This window comes from Poromitra crassiceps (genome assembly GCF_964638095.1).
Source record: "Poromitra crassiceps genome assembly, chromosome: 19".
Classification (NCBI taxonomy): Eukaryota; Metazoa; Chordata; class Actinopteri; order Beryciformes; family Melamphaidae; genus Poromitra; species Poromitra crassiceps.
The window spans coordinates 8345139-8363096 of NC_139646.1; the positions used below are offsets into that span (position 1 = coordinate 8345139).

General features: G+C 45.0%; 1 protein-coding gene across 1 annotated transcript in view; it reads right to left on the reverse strand.

Annotated features, from left to right (window-relative positions):
- dchs2 (dachsous cadherin-related 2) overlaps positions 1–14365 on the reverse strand; it is a gene marked incomplete at both ends in the record, with an annotated part of 35255 nt that extends 20890 nt beyond the window's left edge. Inside the window, 10 exon segments of the mRNA XM_083655760.1 lie at positions 926–1165; positions 1384–2236; positions 2441–2598; positions 2728–2827; positions 3568–3755; positions 3844–4881; positions 7484–7720; positions 8078–8309; positions 8531–8722; positions 12614–14365. Of these exon segments, the coding sequence (XP_083511886.1) occupies positions 926–1165; positions 1384–2236; positions 2441–2598; positions 2728–2827; positions 3568–3755; positions 3844–4881; positions 7484–7720; positions 8078–8309; positions 8531–8722; positions 12614–14365 (4990 nt within the window).
- Positions 14366–17958: the final 3593 nt, after the last annotated feature.

A 17958-nucleotide genomic window follows, 5' to 3' on the forward strand; every position in this document is an offset into this window, starting at 1 on the left:
GCCAACAACATGTCAGTTAACACTGACTATGCGCTACTAACCATGAATATAAATGATGTGGCGCAAGGTCTGAACTAAAAAGGAAGAGGGGAATTTTCTCTTTGCCCCATTAAAGTCTTAAAGTATTGTTATTCTTTGTAAACATTGGTTATGTGCAACAGAATAGAAACATATTCCTTTCTATAATAATGTCATAAATTATCTTAGAGCACACAGGCTTTGGCCTTTAGTTTTTCTTTCTTTCTGTTTCTTCTTCTTTTTTGCTATTTGCTGCATGTTGGTAAGCTTTCAGGATACCTAACATGCTAGTGCTGCCATCTAGGCATTTCACATGCATACTGCATGTCCCCACTCAACTTACTTCCACAGGATGGTATCTCACACTGTGCTCAATGGTTTTGTTTCATCAAATAAACTCCCAAATGTAACATAGTTTCAAATGTATGCCAGCTATGCCAAATGTTTACTATTTTAGATTTAGACTTTAGATTGGGGGGGGGGGGGGGGGCATTTTCTGGTGTGGGTTGTAATCACAGTTTGTGGAAAAATGAAACAATCTATTAGTTAGATTCTACATTATTTTTCATCTTCCTTATATATTATGTATTGTTTCTTCTTATCTTTGCTCTGTAATATCCCTGCCCATCTTTTGCTATGCGATTTACAAACAGCTACACAGGAGAAAACATTTTAATTTTGGACTGTTGTTGGCGTTTTTTGGGGAATGTTCACTAGTTCCGAAAATTGGGTTTGTCCAATTTGTAAGTAAAGAAACAGAATGCAAGTCTGCTAGCCATACTGACCTGTATGAAAAAGACTGTTACATATGACTTTATTTCTTTTAACCAATGGGTTCCCAGATTGCATATGACTAAACAGAGAAAATCAAGCCCAACAGATAATATCCACAGCTCATAATTATTACCTGAATCTTGATCAGTGGCAGAGACCGTGACCACTGCCTCTCCAGGGTCTCTGTTCTCCGCCACACTGGCACTGTAGATGTCCTGCAGGAAGACAGGTGGCTGGTCGTTCACATCCTCCACCTCCACTGTCAGGGTGTGGGTGGAGGAGAGGCAGGGCCAGCCCCCGTCCACCGCCTGGACGGTGAGGTGGTGGGAGGGTTGGACCTCATAGTCCAGACGGGCGGAGAGATGCAGGAGCCCTGCAGAAGACGGGAGAGAGTTGCATGTCAAGAGAGGGCAAATCATTTACCAATCTTTCTGGCAGAAATGGGTTGAAACCTTTCGAAGTGACACACAATGAACTGGATTTTTTCGTGTGTGTGGAAATTTTCATATTTGGTGATGTTGGTGTGCAGAGTGTATTCAGTGAGAAACAGCCGATCACGCATTCATTGATTATGCAATGTAAAAAGCGTACCCGTTTTCTCCTCCAGAGTGAAGAATCCTTCCTCGTTACCCTCCACAATGATAAAGGAGACCAGGCCATTGTCACCCAGATCTCCATCCACAGCCACAACATGATGCAGCAGACTGCCCACCTCTGCATCCTCTACCACCTGAATGGAGTCAGATGATATAAACACCGGCCGGTTGTCGTTCACATCCAGCAGGAAGACCTGAGCTGTCACCCAAGTCTGTTTGCGCTCCACCTTCCTCTCTGCCTGGTCGGTGGCGGTTACAGTGAAGGCAAAGCTCGGCGTGGTCTCGCGGTCCAAGGGCGCCGCTACAGTCAGGCTTCCTGTGCGGGGATCGATCTGAAAGGGGAAGGGTGGCGACGACGACCCGGCCGGTCCCGGTTCAGGGTCGGAGGTCAAGGAGTAGCGGAGGGCGCTATTAGGCAAGCTCCCGTCGGCGTCCTTGGCGTGGAACGCAAACGCCAGCGCTCCGACCGCAGCGTCCTCCCTCAGGCCGAACGTGACCAGCTTCTCGGGGAACCAGGGCGTGTGGTCGTTCACGTCCTCCACCGTCACACTGACCAACACGGACCGGTTTGTCCCGGGAGCAAGTCCTGCATCTTCGGTACGCACCACCAGGAAGTACTGCACGGCAGACTCGTAGTCCAGCGGCTGGTTAACATATATGTCGCCAGAAGAGCTGTCGATGCCAAAGTGGACGCTCCCGTCGCCCTCAGAGATAGAATACTGGAATCTGCCCCCGTCTGAAATGCCGGCAGAGCCGATGACAGCTGCGGGCTCTGCATCTTCTCTCACCGCAAAGCGTCTCACAACTTGGTGGTTTGAACTGCTGATCTGAGCTTCAAATCCATGAACCTGGAGATGACATACATATGATATCATTCAACAGTTTAAAAGACTCAAAATTGAGACTGTGGCATGAATTTGAATAAAAAAGAATACCATAGATCACGAACAACAATTACATACAAAGATTACTTGTGAAAAATGATAAATCACGATCATCCAAATATTCAGTTCCAACTAATCACTCAGATGGTGTCACAGTAAGCAGTGTACCTGTACATGAATGACTGCAGTTTCCTCCAGAGGTGTGGCTCCGTTGTCCTTAGCGACTACTCTCAGAGTGTAGTATGTTTCAGTGTCCTGGGAGAAAAGTGACGTAGCTCTGATGTCTCCACTCTGACTGTCGATCTCAAAGTGTCCAAGGCCATCATCTTCAAGATCAAAATGAGAGAAATAGAGGGTGCTAAAAGCTGCACAAACTCAGAAGCGCAAAACAAGTGGCACATACGTGTAAACGTGTGTGCTCTACTGCTCCACACAGTGTCACTTTCACAACTGACCTGTGATCAGAGAGAAGGTAACGGTTCCGTTTTCTCCTGCATCTACATCTTTAGCAAACACGTTTGTCACCAAGGATCCAGTTGGTAGACCGGCCCACATCTGCAATAAAGACAATGAACATAATACAAGATGTAACTTGACCTTGAACCTCAATATGACAATACATCAAGCAAGCACATTTCTTTAAAACAATATAGCAGTGTTGCTATTTGGGGCAGATGTCTTTCTTGCATCTTTGTCAAGTCGATGCTGCTGAGATATTTTTCTAACTGTTTTGTGGTGTTCACTTCAAATGTACCTGACCATTTACTTAAACACTGCAGAAAGAAACCCACAGAAATCACTTCCACTGATGAAAATATGACTTTTAGATGCCACTTTTCCGTAAAACGTTTCATCATCATTCGTGTCTAAAAAGAGAGAAGAGAAGCCAATTCCTCACAAGCTGGATGATGGCACTGTAAATATGGTTCTCAGAAAGATTGACACGTGGCATCATGTCATTTTCACGAAATGTAATTTTTCAGGGGTTTAAGGCAGATTTTAATACAAGTTATATAGTAGCCTATGGCAGTGATAAAATAACACAAACTACTTGTATAGACTTCCTTAGGTAATTATGTAATGTTCTGTTGTTGCCCTCCTTTTGTGTTTGTATTTGTGTTTTCTGCATTATGTCTTGCTCTCTGTTAAGCCTTGTTTTAGCAGAAGTGCTATATCATCAAATGTCTTCATAGTTTATTTTTATTTTTGTCAGACCTCCATACCAAGCTCTGATACTGAGGAAAAGGAAATGTTGTCAGAGAAAGTGAGTGGACAGGAGTACAGGAGTAGCCTACCTGAACATTCAGCTCCTTGTTGGCAGGCAGGTGGGTGAACTGTGGAGGGTTGTCATTGATGTCAGTGACCAGGATGTGAACAGTGCTGGTGGCATTGAGGCGAGGGTGGCCCTGATCCGTCACCATCACCTTCAAGGTGTGCTGGCTGCGCTGCTCCCGGTCCAGTGCCACCCAGTTCATGATCTCACCTGGATGGGTGCAGTGAAGAGAGAGAGAAGGGTTTGGATGCTGCACTGTGCAGAGCACAACACTTTTACCACGACGTGAACCTTTTACCTGTTTTGGCGTTGATGCGGAAGTGCTTCCCATCCGAGAGCAGGATGTAGGACAGCTGGGCATTTTTCCCAGAGTCCTTATCTGTGGCCTTGACCGTTCCCACCAGGCCTTGAGGTGACGGGCCCTCCGACACTGTGAAGTAGTAGACCTTGCTGCTGAACTCCGGGGAGTTGTCGTTGACATCCAGAACCAGCACTATCACGCTGGCTGTAGCCGTGGCGTTGGGTAGCGTAGCGTCACTGGCCGCGGCCGCCACCCTAAAACGAAACATGGGTTCCGTCTCGTAGTCCAGGCTGCGGGAGAGATACAACCACCCGCTCCTTGGGTGAACCCGAAACGGAGGAGGAGGGAACCCCGCCTCTGGCTCCAAAGAGTAAGCGAGGCCCGAGTTAGATGCGTGAGCGCCCCGGCTGCGGTGCGCTCTCACCTGGATGACTCGTGCGTCCTTCCGGTAGGCCTCTCCTATCTCCACCTGATAGACCAATGTCTCGAACGCCAGCGTGTCTTCTGCAGCAGTGCGGTCTATGTTGACCGTGAGGGTCAAGGTGCAGCTAAGGGAAGGCTCCCCTTCATCTTTAGCCACGATCTTAAGGCTGTACCTCTGGCGGGCTTCCGAGTGTAAACTCTGATTTAACGTGACTGTTCCAAGGTTGGGGTCAACAACAAAAGTGCTGGTTCCACTAGTCTCCCCTGGCGTTAGATGGTACTGCACCCTCCCATTGGCAGCGCTGTCAGAGTCATGTGCGTGAGCTATGAACAGCACCGTTCCTGGGGCCGTGTTCTGGGACACTGTGACCGTGTCGCTGGCTTTGGGGAAGACCGGGGCGTTGTCGTTCACATCGGCAATACTGATGTTGACTTGGGTGGTGCTGTAGACAGGAGAGGTGCCGGTAGAGGACTCCAGAACCAGCAGGGCGTAGGGCTGGGACTCGTGGTCCAGCGGTTGGCTGCTGGTGATCAGGCCAGACTGCGGGTCGACTGAGAACAGACCCTGAGGGTCTCCAGAAGAGATGCGGTATGATACAGATTCCACAGAGTCTGTAAAGCCGAAGAAAAGAGACTTTAAATAGAGAGATTGAAAAATAATTTCTCTGCTTATCAAGCTCTCTGCACATTGTTTGGGGACAAAATAATTCACTACATAATCGAGAAAATGGTGTACAATTATGTCACAAATATATTCATTTATTTGTACACAAACACGTGTGCATGCGTGCTAGGCACCATTGAGTAATTAAAGTTCAAGTCAGACGACCCCCTTAATGCCCTACAAGTGTTTTTGTGTTGAAACAGTAACTAAAAACTACTGTAACAAGCAGCGAGCAGTTCAGCTTCAGTGGGCTTAAAGGTGCCTGACGCCTGGTTAAACTGTTAATTGATTAGACAAACTGAAGTAACTGTCTATAGTGCTGTAGAGTGGTTTAGCTGTTGAGGGCAGTCAGTTGACTTTGCACCAAGTGGCCCGTGAGAGGATAATTCAGGAAAACTGGAGAGCTGGGAATCCAACACAGAGACTCTACTGTAGGGGAACTCAAACATTACACAGAATACAAGCTAAGATAATAAATCTCCTTTCCTTTCTCACAATCATATTAGTGCTCACGATATGTAAAACGGACTCTTTCCCGTAATCTTTTTAACAAACTGGGTCAACTTTAGAAAATTGAACTGACTACCTGCTAATGCAGTTGGTTTGAATTAAGTTGTGGACCAGTGATGCATTTTGCACATGAATGACATCACTGGTCCACAACTCCCAATAACTGTCAAACTAAATGAATGCCTGCAAAACTGTTTACAGTTTTCTGATATGTGTGAGATTATGTGCAAAGTAAATCAGCATAGAAAATTGGCCGTGTCCCTTTAAGACTATCTTTATCACTGTAAAATGTTGATACGATGTACCGTACAGCTGTCACTGACCCTTAAAGTCCCTGGAAACCAGAAATATTTCTTTATTATTTAGCATTTTGAGTTCATCACATCACAGGACCCTATGTTAATAAGCCACCAGCCAAATTTGAACGATGATGAACGTCGCAAAGTATATAAATTTAGGTTTGACAGTCTGGCAAAACTCATGAGAAAATCATTATTTTTTAGAGTGTATTTCTCCCGCGGACTGTGTGGGCGTGTCCTTTCTGCAGCAGGTTTTCCGAGAGAGAGAGAGCGGGAGACAGAGGGGGGAGGGAAACGGAGAAAGAGATCAAGTTACACAGCACTCGCGAGTGTGTGTGTGTGTATGTGTGTGTGTGTGTGTGTGTGTGTGTGTGAGAGAGAGAAAGAGAGAGTAACCTGCGTGTCTCTCGCTCTCTCTCACTAGTCCAGAGAGAGAGAGAGAGAGAGAGAGAGAGAGAGAGAGAGAGAGAGAGAGAGAGAGAGAGAGAGAGGCACGACGGCACACAGAGTGGGAGGGAGACGGACAGGCTCCCTCGCTGTCCGTCTCCCTCCCACTCTGTGTGCCGTCTCTCTCTCTCTCTCTCTCTCTCTCTCTCTCTCTCTCACTAGGAGAGAGAGAGAGAGAGAGGGAGAGGGAGAGGGAGAGGGAGAGGGAGAGGGAGAGGGAGAGGGAGAGAAGCATAGCGCTCGCACACAGAGTGGGAGGCAGACGGACAGCGAGGGAGCGCTGTCACTGGGGGCAAAGAACGGACAAAAGCAGGGTGGGTGCGGATTGCGTGCGTGTACAAAGGTTATATAGAGCTTATGACGTCATAAGCTCCTGCGTTTTAGCACCTCGCGCACTGCTGTCTTCAATGAGGAAGTACTTTGTAGAATCTTGTAGAAAAGTGGCGATTTTAAGGCTTTGGGTTGAAAGTAATGTATAATAATTTCGGAGGCACAAAATTACTAACATAAGACCCTAAATAACATAGTTAGAACGTTTTTGTGGATTTTGGTTTCCAGGGACTTTAAGTAATTAGGTATTTTACTTAAGGTATGTTACTAAGTTACTGATTGATGAAAGTAAATCAGTCTGTTTCAAAAACATGCTGTATGGCTTGTACTTCCAAGTGTGTTGTTAATCATTGTAATCGGGGTAATCAGATTGCAGCATGTTGTTTGCACAAGATGCCATGGGACTGTACTTATTTTAACACAAAAATGAAACAATACGAAACAAATTAAAACATTCTCATTTTAAAACATAGCCGATTTAACGTTACCAGCAGCGAAAAGTAATCTGATTACTCTTACCACCAACACTGGCAGGACACCAGACATGTACTGTATAAGTGTAATAGATAGATAGATAGATAGATAGATAGATAGATAGATAGATAGATAGATAGATAGATACTTTATTGATCTCCTTGGGGAAATTCATGTGTCCACACAGCTCATACAGTCTGATACAAACATATAAAAACACAATACACACAAAAACACAATATTGATCACTTTTGATCTGAGAGAGTGATCTCAGTCATTCAAACAGTTAGGAGAGAATTTCCAATTTGTGGAAATATCATACTTATTATACTAATATTACTTATTGATCAGTTAGATCTTGGTAGGCTGAGGGCTAGTAAAATCTCTTTAAAGTCCTTTATGTGTGTCCTTTGTGGTGAAGGGCTATATAAATAAAGGTCTTGTTAATCTCGCCTCTCCCCATGTGGTCAAATATACAGAGTGGACTCACTGGCTGGGCTGATGGCCTCCACTGTTCCCACTGAGGTGGCAGGTTGTGCGTCCTCAGGCACGGTGAAGGTGTAGCGTGACTTCTGGAACACAGCTGGGGCCTGGGCACTACGCACCACGCTGACCGTAACCTCCGCTGGCCGGGGGGACCTCAGGCCCCCGCTGTCCTGGGCTGTCACAGAGAGCTTCACACTGCCAGTGCCCAGGTGGCTCACAGTGGAGGTTAGGTACAGCACTCCTACAAGGACAGGAATACAGTTTGAATTTAGTTTTTACTTATTTATTAGGCTTTCATGCAGATTGTGAATCAATAGGAGAAAATCGGGGGGAAATCTGAAAAACATAATAATAAAACAAAAAGTAAGCAAGGAAAGTATTTATTTCTATGGTTTTGGTGGAATGCCACTGTAGAAAGTGGAATGTTTAAAGCCATGTTTCTCACATTTGACTTTCGACACACAACAGATTAGAATATTGATAACGTTTGATCTGAGAGAGCGACCTCAGTCATTCAAACAGATAGGAGAGAATTTCCAATTTGTGGAAATATCATACTTATTATGATAACATACTTATTAAACGTATGTGAACCTACCTGTCTTCTTATCCATTGCAAACAAAGTAGATAGGTCACCAGGGAGGACCTCGTAGCTGACCTGACCGAAGCTGCCCGAGTCTTGGTCAGTGGCGATAACGTGGAGGATCTCTGTGCCGGGTTGCGCATGGCTGCTGATGGTGGTGGCATATTGCTCAGGGTTGAACACTGGAGGGTTGTCATTCAGGTCTTCTACCTCAATGTGCACGTAGGTTTGAGCACTCAGTCCTCCCTGACGATTGCAGAGTTAGAAAATAAAGTTTCAATCAATCATGTTTTGTTGTGTTCAATCAATAGGTAAACTTAAAAAACGCAAGGAAGTTATCTGATATTATTGTGATCTCAGGACTGTTATACGTCAATGAGTCAATTAGGCTACTATTATCAAACAAAGGCTCCTGTTTACAGTACAGGTATATCAAAATAAATTATTCAGAAATAAAGCCCGCTCACCGGATCTTCAGCTTTGACGAGAATGTCGTGGGTCGTCTGTCCCGTATCTCGATCGATATCCTGCGACACACACAGCTCTCCAGTCTCAGGGTTGATTTGGAAGAGGGGGTGTTTGTCCTGTTTGTCAAAGCCATCAGACAGAGAGTAGCGCAGTGCACCTGAATCAGGGCTATCCGCATCTGTGGCAACAACCTGAACAGAGGAGAAATATCTATGTTACAGTTTCATAAAGATCCTAAGACACTAAAATACTAATATTTGAGGAACAGGGATGAGATGTGGAAAGTGTGTGTAGTATGTGCTGAGGAGTCCTCCATCTCCTAGTTTTCACTCCAAATAATTTACTTGGCATCGAGAGACACTCAAACATCCTTGTTTCTCACACAGTATCAACATGGCACTAGACAAAGACAACTAGTCTCTAGAGTCTAGAGGCACCTTGCAGATAAGGATAAGAATTACGGAAAAGATAAAAATTCACTGAGGATTACTAGACTGTGTACATCAGTCTATTCACAAGAAGTCTGACTCACCACACTAGACTGTGTACATCAGTCTATTCACAAGAAGTCTGACTCACCACACTAGACTGTGTACATCAGTCTATTCACAAGAAGTGTGACTCACCACACTAGACTGTGTACATCAGTCTATTCACAAGAAGTGTGACTCACCACACTAGACTGTGTACATCAGTCTATTCACAAGAAGTGTGACTCACCACACTAGACTGTGTACATCAGTCTATTCACAACAAGTCTGACTCACCACACTAGACTGTGTATATCAGTCTATTCACAACAGGTCTGACTCACCACACTAGACTGTGTACATCAGTCTATTCACAACAAGTCTGACTCACCACACTAGACTGTGTACATCAGTCTATTCACAACAAGTCTGACTCACCACACTAGACTGTGTACATCAGTCTATTCACAACAAGTCTGACTCACCACACTAGACTGTGTACATCAGTCTATTCACAATAAGTCTGACTCACCACACTAGACTGTGTACATCAGTCTATTCACAACAAGTCTGACTCACCACACTAGACTGTGTACATCAGTCTATTCACAACAAGTCTGACTCACCACACTAGACTGTGTACATCAGTCTATTCACAAGAAGTCTGACTCACCACACTAGACTGTGTACATCAGTCTATTCACAAGAAGTGTGACTCACCACACTAGACTGTGTACATCAGTCTATTCACAACAAGTCTGACTCACCACAAGTCAAAAAATATAATGCATGAATGTCTGAGTCGGATGAGTTAATTATTCATTAAGATGACCTAATCTGCATTAATAGTGTGGGCAGAATGATTTGTTCTTGTTGGAGGTAGGCAAGTATCTTTTGGAAATGATGAAAACAGCTGAAACAGTGGTGAAGCTGAGGCAGAATTGTATAAGTATGTTAGCTAATACAGTGGTTCTGGGGGGGGTGACAAAAGCTCAAATCTTATCAGATGGGGGACCCTGGGACAAAATCGTATCAAATGGAGGTCCGTGGACTAATTTGTGTCCGTTTAGGGGTGCTTGACGTGGAAAAGTTGAGAACCACTGTTCCATCATTGTTAATGATAAACCACCATAAAATGTCGGGGAGTTTTCGGCACCTTGATGCCAACTCATCATGAGTAATATTGAAAGTAAAACAATCTTTTGTGCCATCTTAAAAAAGTAAAAAAATACAGGAAACCATCCAACTTTTTTCAGTTTGTTATTGTCTGTATTTAAGTAGCTGGCACTTGGTATGGTAGATTGTTGATGGTATTAGCCAAGATGAAACATTAAACTAATCCTGTAGGAGCATATTGCCAGAGAAAGGACTTGGACCTCTGCACTGCCATGCTCTACAGAACTGTAATCAAGCTATTGTTTACTCGCTGCGAGGGCCAACATGTCATATTACTGTGATCAGATCTAATTGTCAAGACAATAACACTTCTCATTCTCACTATTTCACTCTTTGATTGCCAGTAATAAAACAGAATTTGAAAAAGCCGTTGCATTATTTATATTTTACATTGTTTCAATTCATCTTTTTTCTGATTTCACCCCCATTTTCTCCCCAATTGTACTTGGCCAATTTTCTCTCTGCTGCCCCGATCGCTGCTCCACCCTCTGCCGATCTAGGGAGAGCCATAGACTAGCACCATGCTTCCTCTGACACATGCGCAGTATGCTGCTTCTTTTCACCTGACAGTGGAGCTTCACCGGCAGGATGTAGCACGTGGGAGGATTACGCTATTCCCACCAGTTCCCTTCTGCCCCGAACAGGCGCCCCGACCGACCAGAGGAGGCGCTAGTGCAGCGACCAGGACACGTACCCTTAATCCGGCTTCCCTCCCGCAGACACAGCCATTCGTGCCTGTATGGACGCCCGACCAAGCTGGAGGTAACACAGGGGCATGAACCTGCGACCCTCGTGTTGGGTAGGCAGGGAATCTACCGCTACACTACCCGGACGGCGGACGCCCATATTTTACATTGTTTCATTTGAAATATCAATATGAATTTGATATATTCTTCAATCCTAGTATTGATTGCTACACATCTCTGATTAAAGAATAGTCTTAAACTGCCGCCCCCTTCAAAAGATACAGATGATAAAACCATAAAGAAATCTACAGTCGTGGGTGAGAGTATCATTACAATGGAAAACTGCCAAGGTAGTAAAGACGTGCCTTAAATCCGCCCCTAAGTCCTTTCATGTCTTAGAGTGGGATATATTTTACTAGACACAGCGCTCACTCTCCGGCCATAAAGGTGATATCATCTTGGACTTTATGAGCCAGATCAAAAGAAGGTTCAGAGCCGCGGGTCAAGGTCTGCTTCGGAGACATCAGTAACATCAAACATGCCCTTCAACCTACTTCAAATATGTTCTTATGTTCTCACATGTTTTGACAACCGGGCTTATACATTTATAACAAATATAGGTTTATAAAAACAGTATTCAATGTAAGGTTTGTCCTCTGTTTACTGTTCATGCTGCACTGGCTGTGCTTTAACTCCATTCAGTGATGGACACGTTGCACAATGGAACACAATGGAACCCCCTGCTTGATCTCACATACAACTTGCAAACAGTCATAATGCATTAGAAAATCACATGCCGTTGTGATAGATCTTCGATCCTCTCGATCTTCTTTCAGTGGAATCTAAAGTCTTCCCTATGAGTCTGAGTGTTTTTCTGGTTCCCTCAGAAGCTTTTTCTGCAAATAGATTTGGACTGTATATTTGGACTGTGTAATTAGTCTGAGTTCTTCACGTCTGATGGCAGTTAATACTGGCACAGAGTCAACATACTCACCAGTGACACCTACAACCAAACTTTGTTAATTACCTGCTCAGGAATAGAGAATGGTCTAGAACAAATAGATCAATTCAAAATATGAAATTACTATGTGGTTATTGTTGATTTTCTGCATTCTATGGGATTGTTATTTATAATGTGTCTGTTTTTATTCACATGGCTGCAAAAAGAATTCCCCCGTGAGCATATAATCAAGTTGGATTGAATGTAAAATGTCAACAATGTTTAAAGATCAGGCTTCAGTTGTCATGGGCTTCAGCTTGTGTCAGGCTATAGGAGGGTAGTACCAGGCATCACATCTGTCATATCAAAGACACAGAGCTGGACAGTGTGTGTGCATGTGTGCGGGTGTGTGTGTGTTTGTGTGTGTGTGTGTGTGTGTGTGTGTGTGTGTGTGTGTGTGTGTGTGTGTGTGTGTGTGTGTGTGTGTGTGTGTGTGTGTGTGTGTGTGTGTGTGTGTGTGTGTGTGTGTGTGTGTGTGTTGGGGGCATCCAGGGCCTAGGAACACTGGTGGCTTTGTGCACAGACAGAAAGAAGGCTACTTTTGTTCGATGAGATGTGTGAAAAAAGAAAGCAAGAGAAGAGAGGTTGGGTGTCCACAGTGGGGGCCGAATTAAACTGTTCTGTGCTGTGTGCCCAATTAATGCATCTCCTCCATGCTTGTAAAAACATGTTAGTTTATAAATAATTCTTGATTTCTTTAGATGATTTGACACGTCTGAACATGAAGCTGTATTATACCCCCAGACATACTTGTAAAAAGCAGCTTCCGATGTGGCTGTGCTCTGGGATGGAGACGTTATACAGCTGCTGCTGGAACACAGGCTCGTTGTCGTTGACGTCCTCGACCACCACAGTGACCGTAGCCGTGGACGACAACGCGGGTTCCCCTCCGTCCACCGCCACCACCAGGAACCACAGCTCCGCCTCTCTCTCCCTGTCCAACTCGCCCGCTGTGGTGACCAGGCCCGACCTGGGGTCAACACTGAGCAGGCCGTCCCGGCTGGACCTGAGGATGGAGTAGCTGACGTCCGAGTTGACGCCGACGTCGTCTGCATCTCGGGCCTGCATCCGGGTGAGGGAGCTCCCTCGAGGAATGTCTTCAGCCACTCTGACGGTGTACGCGTCCTGCTCAAAGATCGGGGGGCAGTCATTGGCGTCTGCGACCTTCACAAGGAAAACCATCTCAGCGCTCAAAGCTGGCCTCCCGGCGTCAGATGCTCGCACCGTCAACTCATACAAGTCCTTCTCCTCCCTGTCTAGCTCAGCGGCAACGCACAAGGCATAGAGGAAATCATCTGTCTGCTTGAGGTTGAACTTGCCATCGCCACCTTCGAGAGTGACCGCGACCCTCTCCTCCTGGAGGTCCGGATCCGACACTGATATCCGGGCAACGTACTCCCCAATGCCTGCTGCCTCTGACACCACAGCGTCCCCTGTCTCACTGAGAAACAGGATGCTGACCGTGGGGCTGTTGTCGTTGATGTTAAGCACCTTCACACCCACAAAGGTGGTACTGTACTCGGGCTGAGCGCCGTTGTCCCTCGCACTGACGACGAGCTCGTGGAAAGGCCGAGTCTCAAAATCAAGCGCTTTATTAACGTAAATCACCCCAGTGGTTTGGTTGATGAAGAAAACTTCATTTGAGTCACTCTGGCGCCTGTTTATCTCATAGGTGATTTGGCCATTGTCACCCAGGTCGAGGTCTGTGGCGTGAACCTGACACACGGCAGACATGACTGGAGCATTCTCATACACAAAGGCCTGATACTCTGTCTGGTTGAACACGGGTGGATTGTCGTTCTCATCCGAGACATGAATGTTGACCCGAAGCCGTGCCGTCCGTGCAGGGATCCCCCCATCGTACGCCTCGATGCTCAGGGAGTAAGAGTCTCTCGCTTCCCTGTCCAGTTTGGTGGTGAGGATGAGCTCAATGTTGGAGGGGTTATCAGGGCCATTGTGATATTCCACGTGGAATAACTCCCCCATCTCACTGTTAGTGATTCTGTACCCCTGGGTTGCAAACTCACCCTCATCCTGGTCTTTGGCACCTCCGAGCTGAAAGCGAGTCCCCGGGGGGCTTAATTCTGATATTTCCAAGTCAACCTCCTTAGAGGAAAACATAGGAGAATGGTCATTCACATCTTCAACCACTACTTTCACTTTTATCATCTCACCCGTAAGAGTGGCTGCCACAAATTCATACTTATCTCTACTCTCTCTGTCCAAAACGATGGCTGTGGAAATGATGCCAGTGTCCCAGTCTATTTCCAGATCTTTGAAAACATAAGAATCTCTGCTTTCTGAGATGAAGAATCCACTACTCGGTCTGCTTAACGCAGCTCCAATGTCTCCAACGATGGTTTTGGCGGGCAGACCCTCCTCGACAGAGAGTGTCAGGTTGGACACCTGTCCGAGTGACAGCGTGTACAGCGGCCACAGGACAAGTGTTGGAAGCAGCAAAGTTCTTACATTTTGGGGACCCATTCCTCCAAATTTACACATGATAACCGAGTCGAGGTCCCTACATATTTCCGTGTCAAAGTCACTCTTCAATCACAGACCGCCTCTCAAAATAAAGGCAATTAACGCACGCACCACATGTGCCACTATGCCCATTTTTGCGCGCCAGTAGTCGGGTTAAAATTTAAAACATGATTCCAGCAGATTTTGGACCCTATAATCCCACAGGAGTAGTAGAAATCCTGACCTCGTTCACACATACCGGTAGTTTACTGTCTGAACTGTATTGTGGCCACAGTGCATGCAGCCTGCAGCCCGCTGTGCGCAATGAACACACCTCCTGCTCCTGTCGGCGACCGTCCCAGGCTGCTCAGCTCAATCTGTGGCCCTGACGTGACATGCGGGCTGCAGCCATTCAGCAGCACACATGCGGCGTGCTGCTAGATGTTGTAAAGTGTGTAAGAAAAGTAGAGAGATGTAGAGAGATGTAGCCTGCAAAAGAAGGATGTACGGTAAGCTCCTCGGGAAATAGATGGAATAACGTGATTGATTAAAAAAAAGAGAGAGAGAGGAAAAAAGAGAGAAACAGTAAACTCATCTAGGCTCATATTATGTTGACATGGCGCCCTCTACTGACAATAAGAAACATTGCTAACTGTAATAGTCCCATTAGTCATTATGACGCCCATGTCTATAATGCATAATAAACTGCTTACCGGCATACACTGTATAATTAGCCTTAGTTCTAAGCATTCATAAATATCCATATCTATAACAATAATCACAACACATTTTTGAATGCATTTAACACTTTTATAATAACCTATAACCTAGTGTCACTAACTGACCCCCCCCCCCCCCCCCATTTTTGTTGTTGCAAGGATCACAATGTAGGATACAGTAGCCTGTAGCCTATTATAATTATCATAGTGGTAATACACTATAATCCGTTTATAATGCATTATAATCATTGTTATTATGCATTAATGTGCACCTGTGTTATGATTAAACTGGAAAACCTAACCAATATTATAGGCTATACCAAGCATGTTGTGAACATTGTCTGTGGCTGTACTGTGTGTGTGTGTGTGTGTGTGTGTGTGTGTGTGTGTGTGTGTGTGTGTGTGTGTGTGTGTGTGTGTGTGTGTGTGTGTGTCTGTGTGTGTGTGTGTGTGTGTGTGTGTCTCTCACACTGTGTGTGTGTGTGTGTGTGTGTGTGTGTGTGTGTGTGTGTGTGTGTGTGTGTGTGTGTGTGTGTGTGTGTGTGTGTGTGTGTGTGTGTGTGTGTGTGTGTGACACACTGTGTGTGTGTGTTAACATGTTATTTTCGTATTGTTTCTCTGTGCACCAGATCTGCAGACAGGCTTTACAGAAGCTGTGGCTGACAGGAGGACAGGATCTTTAAAGATGTCACAGGAGAGATCCTCCTCTGATCTGGAGGACAGAGATGAGATATTAAAATGATTAAGGTACTGATAGTTTTCTTTTCTTTGTGGTTTTAAGGTTTATATATCAAATCCAGAACACGGTAATGATGATTCGGTAAAACTTTCTATGACACCCATCTGTATAGTTATAGTTATTAGAAGGCATAAATATGAATACTGCTTTATAACAATATCCTAATACATTATAAAGCATATAATGACCAAGTACCAAATCAAGCACATTACATTAATTATTGGGTCATAACTCTGTGACCAGATCACTGTGGATCCCTTATGTCTGAACACTAAGGATCCCTTATGTCTGAACACAAGGATCCCAAGTATGGGTCTTCGGCATAGCATGCAGAGGTGTGCATCCTACTGCTGTACAGTAACCAAGCAACAGATGTAACCGGAGATGTAAACAAGCCGCATAGCTACCAACTTTCACCTTTGTCTGGAACAGCTTCTTCACCAACTGTCAGCACCACAGGCTGTACAAACTCCTGAAGTACTTGAACTTGACAGGCTTGTTTCCTCATAACATTTTAGTTGAAAAAGAAAATGCCAGCTCATATCATGCTCTCCTACCAGTGGGATGACCAAGCCCTGGTGAAGAGGATATACAACCGCCTCAAAGATGACGGCTTACCAGTATGGATGGATATCGAGGGAGGGGTGACAGGCAACATCAACGATGCGTGAGTGCAGTCCTTGAACGATGGTGGTTAATTGATTAAACCCTTCCGCAAAACACAGAGGATCAGTCCTTGCGTGTCATGACTTCACACGCCTTTCAGATATACACTAAAACTGGCTCCCCTCCTGTGTGTGTGTGTTGTCAGGATGGCTGCAGGTGTGGAGGAGGCCGTAGTGATTTGTCCCTTCATGACCCCGGCTTACCAGGCGTCCCGCAGCTGTAAGAAGGAGCTGAACTACGCCGACACCCGACAGGTCCTCATGGTGCCAGTCATGCTGGCCAGGAACTGGGAGGCCAGTGAGTGGCTGGGACTGATCACTGCTGGCCTGCTGTGGGTGGACTTCAGGTGAGGGGGGGGGGCTTTCAAATAGACAGGTCACATTTTACAGAGAATTGATTTATGGAGGTATCACTCATACAGTGGTCTTTAAATGCAGTGTTGGGGGTAACTCATTACAAAAGTAACTTATTACATGTAATATATTACTTTTAGCAGTAACTCAGTAATATAACTTATTACTTATACCAGTTACTTTGTCAAGTAACTCGAGTTACAAATTGAGTTACATTTGATTAAATCAAAGCACATATTTAAATAAAGATACAATAATTTCCTAGTCAAATTGTGTTTTTATGCAAATAACCACTACAGATGACAATAACAAAGGAAAAGAATACAAATTAGAATTTTGGATTGTTTACACTGACTTCAAGGCGGTTGAAATAATTTTTTCGGGATGGTTCTGGGGCAGCGATGTCATTCTGCTGCTGCTGTTGTTTTGGTAAAAGTAATGCAAAAGTAGTGTAATAAGTAACAAGTTACTTTACACAGAAAGTAATATTGTAAAGTAACTTATTACTTTCAAATGAAAGTAACTAGTAATATGTAGTATATTACATTTTTAAAGTAACTTGCCCAACACTGTTTAAATCTCATGTTATTTCAGCATATTATTTTGTCTCGTACAAATTAACACCTACACAGTACGTTACTTTAGGCATAGGATGAAATGCCATTCAGACTTTTCAAACGTGGATAGCCTTAATCTGACTTCTCACATTATATTTCACATCTGACGTCTGTGCTAAACATCTTCCAGAAATGCAGAGAAGGGTGAAGAGCACTTTGAGATGAGTCTTCATTCTCTGGAAGAGGAGATCATGTTTAATGCCGGTCACCTCCTGACCGTGGAGGAGCCTGCCAAGGAGGTGGAGGATGAACCGGAGTCCCCGAAACGCTGCCTGAAGCAGCAGCCAGGCCGAGGCTTTCGCCATGCTCTCTCTATGCTCTACATCCACGACTCACAGCGATGCAAACTCATGGAGAGTGAAAAAGGTAACGGATACCGGGGCAGAAAACAAAACCACTCAAAATAATTCACTCAAGTGTCCTATTTTGGAATCCTAAAGGTGACTACTAGTTTGCATCCCTGGACTCGGGTAGATCCTGTATGGGCCAGGATTAGTTTTTGTCATGGATACAAAAGCTACACCAACAATACAAAAAT